General features: G+C 39.6%; 1 protein-coding gene across 6 annotated transcripts in view; it reads left to right on the top strand.

Annotated features, from left to right (window-relative positions):
* The window catches only part of RIF1 (replication timing regulatory factor 1), a 56,240-nt gene that overhangs the window by 33,652 nt on the left and 4,626 nt on the right, over positions 1-17,962 (top strand). For all 6 annotated transcript variants that reach the window (XM_030579502.1, XM_030579497.1, XM_030579501.1 and 3 more), the window contains exons 21-29: positions 1,392-1,656; positions 3,516-3,558; positions 3,923-4,125; positions 4,683-4,782; positions 5,190-5,321; positions 9,451-9,596; positions 10,534-10,623; positions 10,714-10,768; positions 13,390-16,248. In XM_030579502.1, coding sequence (XP_030435362.1) covers positions 1,392-1,656; positions 3,516-3,558; positions 3,923-4,125; positions 4,683-4,782; positions 5,190-5,321; positions 9,451-9,596; positions 10,534-10,623; positions 10,714-10,768; positions 13,390-16,248 — 3,893 coding nt within the window. The remainder of the gene's footprint in view (positions 1-1,391; positions 1,657-3,515; positions 3,559-3,922; positions 4,126-4,682; positions 4,783-5,189; positions 5,322-9,450; positions 9,597-10,533; positions 10,624-10,713; positions 10,769-13,389; positions 16,249-17,962) is intronic.

Below are 17,962 nucleotides of genomic sequence, written 5' to 3'. Positions count from 1 at the left end.
TATAAATACAGAAGGTGTTGGGCACACGTTACTGGTTTTCCTGTTCCCCTGTTCATAGCCATTAAAATGGAAGTAAACACTAGAACATTATTTTAAAGATGGAACTACAAATGGAAATTGATTTAATTTTTTACTGTAGCATCTGCCATCTGTGCACATATTGAGTAGTATCTTACATGCAGCTATCTGGGAGGACTACTCAAGGAGTGGAGGTACTAGTTCAGGGATGGGCAAACTTTTTGGCTTGAGGGCCACATCCGGGTTCCAAAATTGTAGGGAGGGCTGGTTAGGGGAGACTGCGCATTCCCAAACAGCCAGGTGCGGCTCCCTATCCAACCCCTATCTGACCGCCACCCACCCACCCCCCCCCCGCCGCGCGCTTCTCGCTCCCTGATGGATGGGGCAGGAGTCCTGGGGTGGCCAATTTCCCCCTGTCCCCTGATGGGCCCCGCGGGATCCTTGCCCCATACACCCCTCCCTGTCTCCTGACTGACCCAGGGCCCCCTGCCCCTGACTGTCACCCACTGCCCCAGCCAACCCCTCCTCTCATTCCTGACTGCCCCCCTTGAACACCTCTCCCCATCCAACCCCTCTTCCTCTCATTCTTGACTGACCCCTTACCGCGCTGCCTGGAGCACCGGTGGCTGGTGACACTACAGCCATGCCTCCCAGAGCACCAGGACAGGCAGCTGCGCTGCCCAACTGGAACTAGCCATGCCACCTCTCAGCACAGAGCACTGGCTCAGGCCACGGCTCTGCCGCCCGGAGCATTGCACCAGTGACGCAGTGAGCTAAGGCTGTGGAGGAGGGGAAACAGCAGGGGAGGGACTGAGGGCTAGCCTCCTGGGCCAAGAGCTCAGGGGCTGGGCAGGAGGGTCCCGGGGGCAGGATGTGTCCCGCTGGCCATAGTTTGCCCACCTCTGTACTAGTTAGAGCTGAAGAGAAATGATTTTCCCTTTGAAATAATGTGATGTAAACTTTTAATTGAAACGTTTTCAGTTTTATCCAACTTTGAGTACTAGTCCACATGACTAAGCGTATCAGAATCTGGCCCTTCTATTTTTTACACGTAGAATTTAAGAGTATGTAAGATTACTCAGTATCAAAGCTCCTGCATCAGTTCCAGGCCATAAGGGTGGGTGAATGGCAAATTGGAATCAAATCCACAGCAACTGCACTAAATTAGAATGTTTGTTTGGTTATAGTGTATTTATACCGATGAGCTATTTTAGGAGTCCAAATATGCTGTTTACTATTGCCCTGAACTATTTCATTCTAATCCTGAGCTATTTCATTCTAATGTATGTCAGACAATATTGAGTTGAATTTTGTATAAAGCAGAAGGGAAAGTTTAAGGTCACTATCTTTAATGGATTTATTTTTTGCTTTAGCCCCTCAGACACCTACAGATTGGTCTAAGAAGAAAAAGGAACCTCTTGGAAAGCTGGCCTCCCTCTTTAAACTTCTAGTGAAGTTGATGAACTCTTTCCATATGCTCAGTTCCAAAGATACCCAGTCAGAAACATTGATCTCGGTTGGCACTTCAGTTATTGCTATTCTTCACGACATCATCAGCCACGTTTCTTTGCCTTCAATGATCAGAACTATGTTTGCAAATCTGTCAAAACCACTTGCAGTGTTTTATGAAAAAACAAAGTGAGTATTTCAGAAATTATGGGATGACTTCTAGATAAATGTACATTGTAATATTGCTGCATATTGGTGAAACTGTGGCATCTGCAGCATGCTATATTAAAATATAGCCCATAAATCAGGCTACCCAAAGCTGCTGTCTTGTGAGGTACTAAGGCTACGTCTTCACTACTGGCCGTATCGGTGGGTAGCAGTTGATTTCTCGGGGATCGATATATCACGTCTCATTTAGACGTGATATATTGATCCCCGAACGAGCTCCTATCGACTCCAGAACTCCTCCAACGCGAACGGCGGTAGCGGAGTTGACAGGGCGGACATCGATCCCGCACCGCGAGGACAGTAGGTAACTCGATCTAAGATACTTCGACTTCAGCTACGCAATTCACGTAGCTGAAGTTGCGTATCTTAGATTGATTTCCCCCCCAGTGTAGACCAGCCCTAAGTGTCCACAACTCCTGCTGAATTTAGTGGTTTTTGAGGGTGCCCTGTGCCTTATAGAATTCAGCGTGAATTTCAGATATCAAGTTTGAATTTGTAAAAGTTGGATACTCAACTACTACTAGTATATTGGTAACCGATTTTCTGAAGACTCCATTCTTCAAAACTGCTGCATACTTGCTCTGTAGTTACATTGAACATGAACTTATGGATAGTGAGGTCTCCCTGGGATTCTAAATAAGGACTTGCTAGTAATAGCTTTAATTTGAAGGTTGTCTTTAACAGTGTTGTTCCTCCAGAATGAACGTAGTGTCAACCTCAGAATCCCTGTCCTGTTTTGCCACTTAACCATCACATTGAAAACTTCACTCTTTAAAAATGTTCTGTGTTTTTCATGACTATCTTTCACATTAATATATTTATCCAAAATATAAACTTCTGTATAAAATAGCATTTATAAACCCCAGTCTTCTTTAATGTGCAAATTAACACACGCTTGCAGTTATCTAGTCTTACTAACTGAAGAGCTATTTGCAATTTGTTTTTCCTGAAACAGATTCCAATAGGAATATATGATATCTTAAGTAATTCACTTTAAAACTGTATAGCATAACGTATAAAGAAAAACACAATGATGTCTTGCTTTTAATTTATTCAGTATACAGTTATATGGGTTAAGTACTATTAAGATGTACTCAGAACAGTCTTCCTAGATTGGCAGAAAATGGATGAGTTTTATCACAAGAATAAGGAAACCAAGTTTGTGGTTGCATGTTTTCAACTTAAGTAAAAGCCTAAAATGTTTAAGCTGTGGGAAATTTTATATAAAGGTTTTGAAATATTTTTGCAGTGCTTTGCGTTCTATTGTATTTTCCAAAGACTTCCTTTTAAAAATTGTTCATTTTTGGAGGTCAAAACTATTAATCTGTTTAATTTTCACCGTGCAAGGTGGTTACAGTTAAGCCTATTGGATACCGTATTAAACTCTCTCCATGTGCTGCTGCAGCTATGTATGCAAAAATCTCTCTGAAGTTAGTTAGGGAAGTTTGCTTGCAGAATCGGTGTAGCTCAGACCAAGCGGAACAGAAGGAAGTTAGAAGAAATTAACTCTATTAGAAAACAATTAGTTATGGATTGGTAAACTATGTGGGGATTATTAGAACTGATTTTTAATTGTCATGCTCATTAGCTTAAAAAGTTTGTTTATGGCCATTATGGGGAAATCAAGAAGGGTTGTAAATTATAAAATGTAGCTATTAAAATAATATGCAACTTCATATGTTGGTGTGAGACCTTGAAGATGGACTATTGCATCTTTTCTAGTGTCATATATCAATATCGTTGGAAGTGTTGTTGAGAACAAATAGGATTAAGAAATATTTCATTAATACTTCATCCATACTATGTTCTTTCTTTCATAGGCTTGCTGATGTATCTAGAGTATACAGTAGTCTCAGCAACAAGGTAAATTGTCTAGGAAAGAACTAATACTGTATGACCTTTAAATCTGAGAATTTTGTGCTCTAAAAACAAAATGGTATTTGTATTAGAGCAAGCTAGTAAGCATTTCGCTTAAAGGTGTACTATAAACTTGAACTGAAAACTGGCTAGGGTGAAGTTCAAACCTGTGTTGAATTAAATATTATGGGCTCCTTCATATATAGAAGTTTAGTATTTCTGTGGAACTGAGTCCAGACCTATTCTTAGGCCATATTCTTGTCGTGTCTACATAAACTGCCACTATATAAATCTTGTTTATTTCACTATTTTAATTTTTAGAATATATACATGATTCAAAAATTATTTACACCTTTCTCTTTTTTTACAGTTAGAAAAACTTTTGGGAGAGATAATTGTATGTTTACAATCCCACTATACTGGATTTTATGATAGTGACCTATTAGAGCAGCTCTCTCCATTGCTGTGCGTAATATTTCTGCATAAGAGTAAACAGATACGCAACCAAAGTGCTCAGTTCTGGAATGCAACATTTGCTAAAGCTACTGTGTTAACATACCCTGAAGAATTAAAGTAAGATGCTCTCTTGTATATTTGTTGTGTTTGATTTTGCTGCATAATCACAGAGTATTTATAAATCAAGCCAAGATAACATAAGCTTTTAAATTTGTTATTGGCCCTAAACATCAAAAAATCAAACTTCTTATAAATAGGATGTTAAGTAGGGAAAACTGTTCCTAAATTCAGGATTTAACCTTGGTCAAGTACATAGAGATAAAAAATAATCAAACCACTAATTGTGATTGTCATGAACGTATCCCTAATATAGGAGTGAATTTGTATGGAATGAGAATTTAAATGTGAAGTTTTATTTTAGGAATTTTGGAAGGGAAGGAAAAGGTGTTCATGGGTTATCAGGTTAGTTTGGAAGTCCTCACAAATGAGTTCTTTGCTTGTAGAAAGCTTCAGATCTAAAAAATACCTTTTCTTGAACAAGTATATCTATAGATGTATAGAATCCGTGACCTTCATTCTGCTTCACTGTATGTGAGCTGCTTATTATAAGTAGTAATGAACTTAACGATCTTGTGCACTTTTTCCGTAATTCTTCATTTTTTTTCCTTAAACAGATCCATATTAAGCCAAGCCAAAAAGAAAATTCTGCTTTTAGTACCTGGTTTTGAAAGTGTTGAGATAGTGGAAGAGTCCAGTGGTCCATTTTCTGATGCTGTAAGTACCTGTTACGTTACTACTTATGAGTAATTTATACAATTCTGGAATTGTGTTGGAGATAGTAACAGTGTCCTATGGAGTTACAGTAATCGAGATTTTACTATAATTTGAGGTTGATTAGTGTTTGAGGTAATAACCATATCCTAAATTAGAATAACCAGAGGCTGAAGGGCCTAGGCTGAGATGGCATTTGGTAAATAATAACTAGGATTTTACCTTAACTATTGGCCTGTTCTTATGCAGTATATCTGCAAAAATCTTTACATTTTAGAGGAATATACTGTGGAAGGTAAGCAAACATATTTTTCAAAGTCATGAGTGTAATTGAATCTTATGCAAAGTTTCATTAAATTATCTACTTTGTCTATTTACACTAAACAAAATTTTTATTTCTCTTTAAATAGACAGAAAATTCCCAGTGGGATGCAAAGATAAGTGGAATAGAAGTAAAATCGGGTGGAAAAAGGGATTCCTTGCTGGCACAGGCCAATGGTCTGAAAGACAAGACTACCACTGCTCATGTAACAACAGCGAAGGTAAGATGCATACAAATGGATGTATTAAAATTAAACATTACTTTGTGCTGACTTTTTCTTCCACAAGAAACTATCAGGTACGCTGTTTTTGTATCTCAGGTCCACCAGTCTGAAGCAAGCCAACCTAATGGCAGTTGGCTGTTTTTCCCTATTCAGATTGTCTAGTATTTTTGGAGATTTCTTTTTTGTTATTGCTATGGAAACTTGAGGCAAGGTAGGTTTTATAAGAAGTGGAAGTTTAATCAGCAGAGGCTCCATATGGGAGAGCAGCCAGCAGGATGCTGAACATTAAGATCTGATTAGTTATTTTTGGCTGTGTATCATGGCAAAGTATTTGTGTGCGTGTGTGTGTGTATCCTGTTGTTGGTGCACATGCACCTCCTGCATCTGAGATTGGATTGCTTTGACTAGCACTGTCCATGAGGGCCATGCATGTACCCTGTGCCACCAGCCAGGACCTTCCCCAACTCCCTGTTACTGCCTGGGTAGCAGGATGGAACCTGGTAAGTGTCCAACCCACTACTTCGACCTTCAGGCTCATCTTTTAGACTAGTTTTGTGAAGAAAATCCTGTTTGCCCTCCTCATCTTCATTAATACTTTAATGTGGACATTCCTAAAAAACTATCCCAGAAAGACACCCCTGTCTAGCTGGCTGAGGGTGAGGTGCCTTATGCCAACCCTTAATAGCAGACTCTAAACCTTCAGGGTATAAGCACTAACTGACTTTCAGTGGACTTATTCTCTTGGTTAATGGGCAGAGTGGATGCCTTTTCTGTTGGGGGGAGAGGCACCTCCTCTTAAGTATTCAGTGTCCAAATCCTTCTCATCGATGATTTGCAAGGTGAGGACAATATGGCTGAAGCTACACACATACACGCAATTAATACGCATTATCTCAGACCTGAAAGAGATCTCCAAAAAAATCTTAACAAGTCATCCTCAGCAAGTGCCCCTCTGAGCAGACACCCCATCCGAGGATCCAGCAGCAAAAGAAGGCAGGGAAGAAAACATCTTCGAAATAGAAACTAGTTACATTGGTGCTCATCGCCCCAACACCAAAGCCTTCAGTGTTAGCCGATGCTTCTCCCAACACCTGTGCCGTCAGCTGCTTTGACACCATTACTGGCAGACGTGGCACTTGCTTCTCTGGTACTGACGACATCATCATTGGCATCAGCACCACAATACAATAGTTAGGGCAAGTGGAGACCAGACAGATACCCTTCCCCATAGAAGAGAGACACATCAGACCTCCAAGAATAGGGGCCTAGTCCTCCTCCAAGGAAGTGTGACCCTAAGTAACTGGGACTGCTAGCATCTACACTGACAAAGGCATATATGCCAACCGCTGCACCTATTATAGGATCAAGGTACACCTTAAAGAGCTGTTGAGATTCCCTCCAGGGAACATCATCGGTACTGGTGCAGTAGCAGGTGCCAGAATGGGGAAATGACGCTATACTGCAGCACTGCAATTCAAACTACATCTTTGTTGCCAGATTATCATTTCATCTCAGCAACAAACAGTGATGCTCTGTTACCTTCTGAGAGTGACCCTAGAGGTGGTACTGTTTCTGAGCACTGCCTCAAAAAAGACATGAGTGGCATTGGGCCAACCTGCGGCAACTAGGTCAGTACCCATATGCCATGCCAACCTATCCATACTGGGGATATTGTGACAAGGGCACATGGGAGCTAGCAAAGTGCTCTGGCGCACTCTGGCTACCTTCCAACCTGTGTCTAAACAGGTGGAGAAACTCTGTCAGGTGCCTTCGGAAAATTTGGAAGGCTTTTAATCCCAGCAGATCCAGGGTCACTAGTAGTTGCTGAAGTGCAGGACAAATTGCAGTTGACAAAAGGCATGTCCAAGGATAACCCCCAAAAAATCTAGCTGTGTTTGGGCTCAAAGCCTACTCATCCACCTCACTGCAGTTCTGTGTGGCAAGCTACCAGGCATCGTTCATCAAGTGTAATATCCTGATATGGGAGAGAATGACTCCTGTCCTGGCAAAAGTGCCACAGGACACTAGGGAGGAATTATAATCCCCTTTAAGGGAAGACCAAACAGCCTTGCAGGTAGTCATGGACTCCTCCAACATGCCCGCGGTTGTCCTGGCAGTTAGCATCCAGAGTACTGAGGGAGATTCAGGGTCATGAGACACCTCCCATTCAAGAGATTAGAGCTCTTCACCAAAAGAACAGTAAAGCACACCTTGAAGGACTCGAGGGCCACTGTGTGAGGTCACTGAGGATTTGTACACCAATCCCCTATAGGAAGTTCTGCAAATACCAGTCTCAGAAGAAAGAACTGGTTCACCCGTGCTTTCAGAGTAGACAGCCAGTTTACCCATCATGGAAACAATCGTAATACTCAAGTCGACATGCACAGAATCAAAGTTTCTCAAGAGGCTTTTACACTCTGACCTGCTGGTCAGAGAACCTACTTCAACCTGGCAGTTCAGTATAATCTTCCTGAGGCTCATGGATCCTCTGTTTTGAGCCTCTCTCAGAATGCTCCTTTCACCACCTCATTCTGAAGTAAATCTTCTTAGTGGTTATGTCATGGAGTGTGGTGGGAGATTAGGCCCGGCGCCCCCGGGTTTCCGCGATTCACCATGACTCTCAGCCAGCCAGTAAAACAGGTTTATTTAAACGAGAGAAACACAGTCCAAAACAGATCTTGCCGGTACAGACAGAAGTACTCCCTTTAGTTAGGTCCATCTAGGGGCCCCAGGGAGGCCACAGCCCCACTGGGAGGCCCAAGCCCCGTTGGGGCACCCCTCTCCATTTCCCAGCCAGCTCCAAACTGAAACTTCCTCCAGCCTCTCACTCAGCCTCCCCCCGGCTCCTCCCCCAGCCTTCGTGTCCTTTGTCCATTTTTCCCAGGCAGAGGTGTTACCTGGCCTCCAACCTCCTTCCTGGGTTCTCAGGTTACATGCTCAGGTTTGCTCCCTTCCCCAATACAGGCAGCCCAACTCCCCTGCAACCTTCCCAGGTTAATATTCGCCACTCAGCATTCACATAACACATCAAGAACATTCCTACTTCGTCATAGGTTATCACTTCAACCAGGAGGAGTGAGCGAGCTTCAGGCATTTATGGCTGAATCCTACTTAATGACATTTGATAGGGCCGAGACAGTTCTAAGGCTTCACCCGAAGATAATTCATAAAGTGGTCTCAGATTTTCTTTTAAACTAGTCAATCAGCCTCAAAAACTCATTCTGTGTAAAAGAAACGAAACCACACACCCTAGACATATCCAGGGCTCTGCTTTATGAAAAGGAATAAACCATTCATACTAAAATCCCATCTGTTTATTGCTGTAGCCAGATGTTCTAAAGGTCAGGCCATTCCTTCACAGGGTATCAAAATGGATAACAAAATGTATTTCACTGTGTTACTACCTGGTTGATGTACGTCTCCCACTGAACATCCAGGCTCACTCCAACATGTCACAAGCTGCATCCTCTGCCTGCTTTAATATGTCAGTATTAAATCTGTAAGGCAGCAACATGGAGTAACTCACTAACCTTTTGTCAAACACTATGCCGTGCAAATAACTGACAAGTCAGATGCAAAGTTGGAGAGAACAATATTACAGTCTCTGTTTGATGCTTCTGGAGCTCCCAGTTCCCACCATTCTGAGTGCATATTGCATGCCAGCCATCTGCACTATAATCCATACCGACACATGCTCCAAAAAAGAATGGTTACCTATCTTACAGTAACTGTGCTGCTTTAGGATGCCATGCATGTAGATCCCATGTCCTACTCTCCATCCCCTCCTCTTAGAGTAGTTAGCTAACATGGGCTTTTAATTGTAAGGGACCTGAAGGAGGCTCATGGCCAGTCCATTTTTTTTTTTTTTGTACCCTCACATGGTATCATGAGGCATATGGGGACATACATGTCCCTCACATAGCTTTTAAAAAAAATTAATAATCTCTTATGCATTAGGTGCATTGATCCTATAGTAGGATCAATACTGAATGCAACATCTCTAAGAACCATAGTTACTGTAGGTTAGTATTTGTTCTGTTTTGGGATGGTATACCCGGGGTACAGAAGTATCATTAATAGTATTTCCTTTATCTTGGTTTTTAAACCATTTTTTTCCTTTCCATAGCTGAAACTAGAATTTTCATCTTCAAAGACAAAATCAAGCGAGATACTTTTGGAAGAGGAGAAATCTGTTGATTTTGTGGTTATTCCTTTGGAAACAAAAGAGAGAATATTGACAGAACACCAAAAAGAAGTTCTTAGGACAAAGAGGTTTGTAATCCATAGCACTGACGAGTGGTCGTATTATGAATTGATCAGGACAAATTTTAAATTTAATTTGTTTAATGTCCTCAGACTTGAATAGGATATTAATTATGCAGCTTGTGCTATTACATGCAAGCTCCAGAGCTTGAAGCTAACATAAAAAGATCTTTTGGCTAAAGACATCAGAGTTATTTGGAGAAACAGTATCTTAAAGGGACAGGACCAATCTCTGATTTATACTTTATTCAGAGATTGTGCTTGAGGTCCAGAACTGACCATAATTGTCTAGTTCAGGGGTTCTTAAACGGGGGGTTGGGACCCCTCAGGGGATCACAAGGTTATTACATGGGGGGGTTGGGGTCGCAAGCTGTCAGCCTCCACCTCGGATCCCGCTTTGCATCCAGCATTTATAGTGATGTTAAATATATAAAAACATGTTTTTAATGTATAAGGGGCGGTCGCACTCAGAGGCTAGCTATGTGAAAGGAGTCACCAGTACAAAAGTTTGAGAACCACTGGTCTAATTTTACCTGCATGACACAGGCCGTAGAACATCACCCAATGATTCATGTTCGCTTTTAGGCTAAAACTAGTAAAATGGCATTTTTCAGTAATTGAAATAAGGAAAGTCTTTAGCTGGCAGTATGATCTGAAGACAGGCATCAAAAGATCAAAAAAGCATTTTATACCTGTATGTAAACAGCAGTTCCTCCATAGCAAGCACTGATTGCTGGAATTGCACTTTCACTGCAAGAGTTCTCTCATTCCATGTCACAGAATGATTTAGAAGGGTAAATAATCTTGTGAGGACTTGGCAGTTCAGTCTATGTAGGGTTTCCTTGATGAGAATTTTCAGCATTGAAACTGTTTTTAAATTACGTGTCTCTCACTAGCAGTTCTAAGATAAAGCTACACCTACTTGAAATTATATTTTTGGTTCCAGAATCGATATTCCTGCTATGTACAATAATCTGGATGCATCCCAAGATACTGGCTTATTTTCTCAATATACTCAGGGCCAGGAAGATTCTTTGTAAGTATGATATACCAACTGGCCTTGTGGTAATAAGATATTTTCTAAGTTCTGTTGCGACAGCTCTAATTTGGGTGGTCTTGTTTTTAGATTGAAAACATCTTTAATAGAAGAGCAGAAGGAAGATCTTGAAAAGAAACCTCAGGTATTTTCACCATGTTTAATAGTTTTGGAGATGCTAGAATTACAACTACCTTTATGATGCTTTATAATAGGCTTGGAAGGATTAGATTTTTATCAGTAATTTGTTGGTAAAAATTGATTTCAGTATACACACACTAGCTAACAAAAATATTTCCATCGATAATCAAAAGATAGACAAGGTAGAAAGATGCTGCTTGAGAACTTAAATCAATTCTAATGAGGATATTTACTTCATATATTTTGGCATGTGATGTCAGTTTGCTTTTTAACAGTTATAAAGCTCTTAATTTTTTGAATGTGTCTGCTTTCATTAAATAGTTGTCTGATTTCCCCCCCCATAATTTTCCCCAACTGTAAAATTTAAATCAATAAAAATAAAAAAAGTTAAGAATAAACATTGATATGCATTATAATCATTAAAAAAATAAATTCTGTCATGCTTATTTATAATCTGTTTGTTTGAGGAACAATTCTAATGTGATGACAGTGAACTTCTCTGATCACAGACCAAAGTTGATATGTGGTGGGGAGGGTAAGCTTGATAAGTCTAAAACAAAGAGCACCTCTAAATTTCTTATAGGACTTGAGTTTCCATTTTATAGAATATCTTGTAAGGCTGTGCTGGGTCCAGGAATAAAAACTAAAAGAGGAAGACGTGTTAGTAAGTTCAGAGTTTTGAGAACATTTGCTAATTTTGTTCTTGCAACGTAATTTAATTTAGATTTTTTTTATTCAGTTTCCTTGGTGTCTTAGATTAACTTCAACCACAGAAATCATATGATTGTGTAAAGCATTCTGATAGTCTTGTGCCTAGTGTTTTTTTTTTAATTGCCTTTATTGGCTCAAATTAATTTGAGATGAATTCCAAATACAACAGAGAACCATAACATGTTTGCTTGTGATTTACAGTAAAGTCCTCAGCATTTGGGGTGGTAGGAGAAGAACATATGCAAGATTGTATACACTGTGGCTATTTGAACTCAATCGTACTAAATTTGTGAGTCTGCCTGATTGAGTTTAGTTAATCATATAATTACATGATTCATCAGTTAGCTGTTCAAGTAACTATAAGTAGTGCTTTTATCCCTGTAACTGCCAGGTACAGCAAGAAGAGCCTCTAAAACAGCCCACCTTGTAGACAGGTCAGAAAATTGATACAAGATGTCTTCAGTAACTTACCGTATATACTCGTTCAAAAGCCGAATATTTTTGGTAAAAAAAAGTGATGCATCAAAGAGCAGGGGGTCGGCTTACAAATGGGTTTACACCAAAGTTTGGCTGGGAACGGCGAACTGCAGCCACAGGGGGCCGAGGGGCTCCATGCCTGCAGATGCTCCAAGTAAACAAAATGTCCCAACCTGCCCAAGGCTTACCCTGACAGGCCGGGAGCCAGAGTTTTCCAACCCCTGAAATATAGGGACAGCTTATGAAAGGGTCATACAGTTTTTGCTATTTTTACCTATCTGTTTTGGGGGGTCGGCTTATAAGTGAACGGGCTAATGAACGAGTATATATGATACTAAAAATATTACAGAATTGTTTTGAGAAATTCTTCAGTGCTTGAATTTCAGTTAGTCCCACAGTTGAAACATGAACTTATTTCACATGCCCATCTTATTTTTTCCAAGAATTTATTTTTTATGACTTCCACATCACATTCTCCTTCTTCACTGGTTATTTTAAAATGTAAATGTTTTTTATTGTCTGCTTGTGAGTTTGGACCTGAAACTTCATTAGGATACAAAAAATCTTGGAGTTTCCATCTAACCTTTTAGACATCATTTAGTCTGCATAGTTTTTCAAAGTAGTTTTTAGCTAGTAAGGTAATTCCTGAGGCTAACCTATTTACTCTTATGACAGTAGCTTTTTTAGTAAATTATGTAATCTGTAAGAAAGATCCTCTTAGGCTTTTTTAGCAATATAAACTTTGACTCTGGATGAAGTTGTACAGGCTGAACAGGGCACACAGTTAACACTGAACATTTAAATGGATGTAGAATTCAGGACACAGGAAAATTGGTGTAATATAGCATGTGTACAGATTATGCACACCTGTTACACTTCCTTTTCCTGCTCCTTACTTAACTCCTTATGGCCAGTGTTCTGTCTCTTTAGGACTCTTCTGAAAGCATTACTTGTCAGACTCCATGGCCATTGTATTGTATCTAGAATCCTAAATTTAGATGTTAGTAACAACTCCTAATTGTCTTCAGAAAGTACTGTACCGTATGCTTAGAAAATCTTTACATTAATGTAAACAGTATATGAAGTACTATTTAATAACTGAAACAGAACCTGGTAAATAGTAAGTTGACTGCTGTTCTTTGTCTACAGACTTTCACAAGGTCTTTCTGCTCCCCTTTCTTTGGACTAAACAAATAAAATAAATATTGCCGTATAAAGCATGTCAGTTACACTGGAAAGGTTACACAGTTAAACTGTGGCTAAGAGAGGAAAATCTGTAGTGTTTTGAGTGGGTGGATGGATTAAAAATCATTGTCATTATTTAGGCAGAGCAGTATATTTTTTACTTTATTTCAAATCCAAATGGGATTGCATGTTTTGTGGGTTTATGGTGAAAGTAGCAAAAGTATTATAATGCCACTTAATTTGTCCTTGCAGGATGAGAGAACAAAGAGCAGTGTGCACAATAGTACACATGAAATCACTGGGGACTGCAAGTCAAGTGAACCTCTTGAGAATTCTGTGAATATTGAAGACAAATCCATCACTCATGTTCCAGAAAGATCAGATTTAAATTGTGAGGAGGATTTTAAAAAAAGTATAACTGAAATGGTTGCAAAGGAGTTTTTAGTAGGAGAGGATTCAAAAAAACATGCAACTGAAACAGTTGCAAAGGAGCCTTCAGTTGGAAATGAAAACATTTCAAACATCAGCAGCAGTTCATCTTCTAGTGATGTTATTTCTGGAACACCGCAACCTGCAAGCCGAAGACAGTCCTTTATTACTTTGGAAAAGTTTGATAGTTCAGAGAACAGACCCTTTAGCCCTTCTGCACTGAATAGACTATCGGGAGCATCTGGGACTGCTGCTGTTCTAAAACAGGAAAGTATAGATGCACCAAAGACTCCCTCCAAAATAGAAAAACCTAAAGAGGAGAAGAAAAGTTCTTCAAAATCTGAATTTGAAGGAACAGTTACTGGGATAAAAAGGTTGAGTCACAGGCAAAATAAAACACAGCATGGAGAAAATTTTCAGTCCAAGTTGTTAACAGAATTAGAACAGGAGAAAAGTATACAGGAGTCTGTTGTTGCCTCCCATTTGGAAAATAAATCTGGAACATCTTGTCAAAAGGAAGAGACAAAATGCATTCTGGATACTCAAACACAGACTCCCAATTCTGCAGTGATAGAGAGTACAACAGTAGAGCAAAAACAAATTGTAGATGGTGTAGAAGAGGAGGAAAAATGTATAGGACCCAATCTAGATTCTAAAGAAAATACACCTCCAGTGGGTGCTGTATCATGTGATCAGATATCTAATGATGACAATCAAGTTCCGCAAATGTCTCCTAATCAGAAAGCACTAAGACGTTCTTCAAGACGACGGACAGAAATTCCAGAAAATTCAACCAACAGTCAAGATAAAGAAAACAGTCACCAGAAAAAGGACAAACGTAAAGATGATGATAAGTATTTCCAGAAGAGGGTGCCACAAATTAAAGAGGATGAATCCCAAAAGCAGATATCTGTTCCTGAAAAAGCTGTAGATGCAAAAGAAAATGCAAATAAAAAAGAGTGCAGCTTTCATGAGAAGACTGCTGCAGAAGATATTGGCCCAAAGGAGTCTCGCAGTTCAAGGGGTCTTGAAGAGGAAATGAACAAAAATGCCAAGAAATCTGAAAGTGGTAACTTGAAATCTGAAATAGATGTTCAAGATTCTGGTTCGGATATAACAGGTCAGAAAAAGACAAGGGGGCGCACCCGGTATCAAACAAGAAGAGCTTCACAAGGATTGCTTTCTAGTATAGAAAATTCTGAGTCTGATAGCTCTGAGACAAGAGAAGAAAGTACCAAGAGGAAAAGATCTGGAAAATGGAAAAATAAAAGCGATCCTCTTCAAAGCAAAGTGAAAGAAGGAAAAGAGAGCCAAAATCAGGAGCTCTCTTCACAAGGAATAGTAACTGAAATTAGGAATCTGTCTGAAGTAAAAAATAAAGGTGAAACAAGTTCTGAAGTGGGCAAAGATACTGTTTTGATATCTCAGGCATCTGAAGTGAATAACAGAAAAAGCTATACAGCTATTAATGAATCTACAGGAATTATAGACCTGGCAAAGACCTCAGTTGGTGGGCAGAACACAAATGTAGAACAAAATAAAACCAACATATTGGGAGAACCCTTCATGAACCCATGCATATCTGAACCAGTTTTGAAAACAAGACAGGCAAATAAATCACTTGATAAGCAAAGAAGTGTAGAAGACTGTAGTGCAATCATTCTGTCTGAATTTGCAGCAGTAACTACCACTTCAGATGATGTTCTTTCCTCTGAAAAACCTTTGCAGATACTTGAGCGCCAGCACAAAAGAAGCAAGAGGATGAGAAGATCGAAGAGCTACAATTGCTGTGGTGAAAACTCTCAACAGCAAGAAAAGTCATTCACTGAATTAAAAAATACAGATAACCTTGCACAAAGTGAGCATAAAAGCACATGTATTCAGATAACTATGACTGCATTAGAAACTTCTTCTAATGATTCTCATTTTGAAGAAAGGTTGTCTGTGGAACCTTGTGCAATGAGTACACCATTGCTCCCCATTAAGAAATCTAGTTTTATTAAGGATTCAGAAAGAGGAATAAAATCTGAGAATGATTTGGAAGGAAATGCTATTCCAGTGGAGGAAGATCTTGAGAAACTCTCATATATCAAAAGTAAAACTTGTGACCCTGTCATTCAGGAGCCAGAGGCCACCAATCTAGTTGACAGTATTGAACAGTGTTTGACTGACTGTGTTTCAAAAGAGCCCACAGAAAGTTGTCTTCCTTTGGAGAATGGCACAGAGCCAGAAGCTACAGAAGAGGAGGAAATGAGTCAAAATGGACAAATGGAGGAGATATCTGATACAGAAACTGTTAACAAACCTGACCAAACAAAGATAAATGAGCCAAAACATGATCAGAATGATGCAGAAAAGACTGAGAACACTCCTATAGAAGCACACAGCCCTCAAGATAGTGAAATGAAGGAGGAAGGTTTAATATTCACTGAAACTGCAGTGGCAGCTACAGTGCCTGAAAATGTAGCCTCAGACCAGGAGGGTGCAGAAGAAAGTGACCCTGTGGATTCTCCTCAGAAATTGAAGGAGCTTGATTCTGTAGGTTTGGTTAAAGTTAATGAAAGCCCCAATGGAGTGCAGACACGCTGCATTTGGTCTCCTTCTGCTTCTCCATCCACCAGTATTTTAAAGAGGGGAATAAAAAGACATCAAGAGGATGATTCCCCATCACCTGCTAACAAGGTATTGTGATGTAGTTCAGTCTTAGGTACTACTGAGCACTTGTAAGTGTACATAGAGAGTGTATTGAGTACATTGGATATCATATATGCCATTACCACATGATCTTGGAGAAGTGCTAATGATGACCTGCAAAGATTTTATTTTTTTTTATTAGGCTTGTTTCTCATGTGTAAGTCCTGACAGGTTTTATCATAAAAATGATTTTTCTGTATGTTTTTACCTTGGAAATATATATATTGTCCACTCCTTACCTTCTTTGGTTTTGCTGGAGGATTTGTTTGGTGGGGCAGGATGATCAGGATGCACACTTAACTTCATCCTTAATTGAAGGTGGGCGCCATGAATCTTTAATAAAAGCTTCTATCTCCAAATTAGTGGTCACTGATATTAAATAAAACTTTACTTTTTATTGTCTAACTAAAAATCTCTTTCCTTGTCAATTGTTCAACTTTCACTCTTGGCTCTTGTGATATCATGTCCTCCTCCTCATGTCCTCATAGTCTTCTGAACTAGACAGGACCAAAATTTCCATTTAAAAAATAAGCAGTCATTTCAGGCCTTATGAAATCATAAACAAGCAGAATGGAAGAGGGAGACAAGCCCAGCTTTTCCCTTTGCAGGTAACTTTAACACTGTGAAATATAAGTGCTCTGGGCCAAGAGACTCTGATATTTTCTGTACAGAACTCCAACAATGGGGCCCTGACCTGGTTGGCAGTTACCTGCTACATGCAATATAGATGTTTAATTTCTTAAAAACTGTTGAATGCTCTCCTGTTTACTGGAAAGATAGTGTCTACAGTGGTTACAGCTGATGCTTCCTTGTGTTATAAGTTCAATTTTTAACACCCCTGGAAACATGCCCCTTATGATCCGATTCTATGGTGGAATTTTTGTGGAACATGAGGCAAATTGGACACGATTTGAAGTTTATATTTAGTGTTGCATGTCCAGGGTTTAAATAACTTTCATGTTTTCCCCACAATAATCAGCTATTTCAGTATTTTACAATAATTCTAATGGTATGACTCCTATACCCAGCATGTGAATATGAAATTCAGTGATCCAGTATGTTCTCAGTCAGTGTTTCTTCCAGGGTATTGGAAAGGATTAGGATAAATGTCTATTTGCCAAAGATGCAAGGAAATATATAGTGTATATATTTATATTGTTTGTCTCCCTCCCTCCTCCCTACCCCCCATCCCTCCACCTCCTGTCTCATCAAGAATCTGTCTAAACTAACCAGTAAGGTTAGTAAATGCACTGGATGATGAAAATGTGGATTACCAAATAAAATACACACTCTGTTGTCCCATTGATTCAACCCTGCATCTTCCTTCTCTTGTCATCTTACTGCTGCTCTTTCACTTCCACTCTGTCCTTGCAGGCACACATGTTATGCACTTTTCCCTTTATTTTTTGGTTCTCTTGTTTGCACTTTTTTATGCCACTCTCCTAATTAGTCTTTGCATGGTAGCAACTCTCAAGTTGTAATGCAGCAAGGCTTTGGCACTATTAAAGAAAATAGCTATTAGTGCAAAATCATTGTACAGTCAACACCTCACTATTCCTTGGGAAATTCTTTATAAAGTTTGTAACCTTTCCTGTAGTAGTAACCCTAATTCTAACCTCCCCCCCTACCCCCGAATCCTATTATGGTTTTTAATATTCTTTAGTAAAACACAGCTGTATGAATCAGGAGATCTGATGAATGC

This window comes from Gopherus evgoodei, chromosome 11 (assembly GCF_007399415.2).
Source record: "Gopherus evgoodei ecotype Sinaloan lineage chromosome 11, rGopEvg1_v1.p, whole genome shotgun sequence".
Classification (NCBI taxonomy): domain Eukaryota; kingdom Metazoa; phylum Chordata; order Testudines; family Testudinidae; genus Gopherus; species Gopherus evgoodei.
The sequence above is the reverse complement of the archived record's forward strand: the minus strand, read 5'-3'. Positions and strand labels throughout refer to the sequence as shown.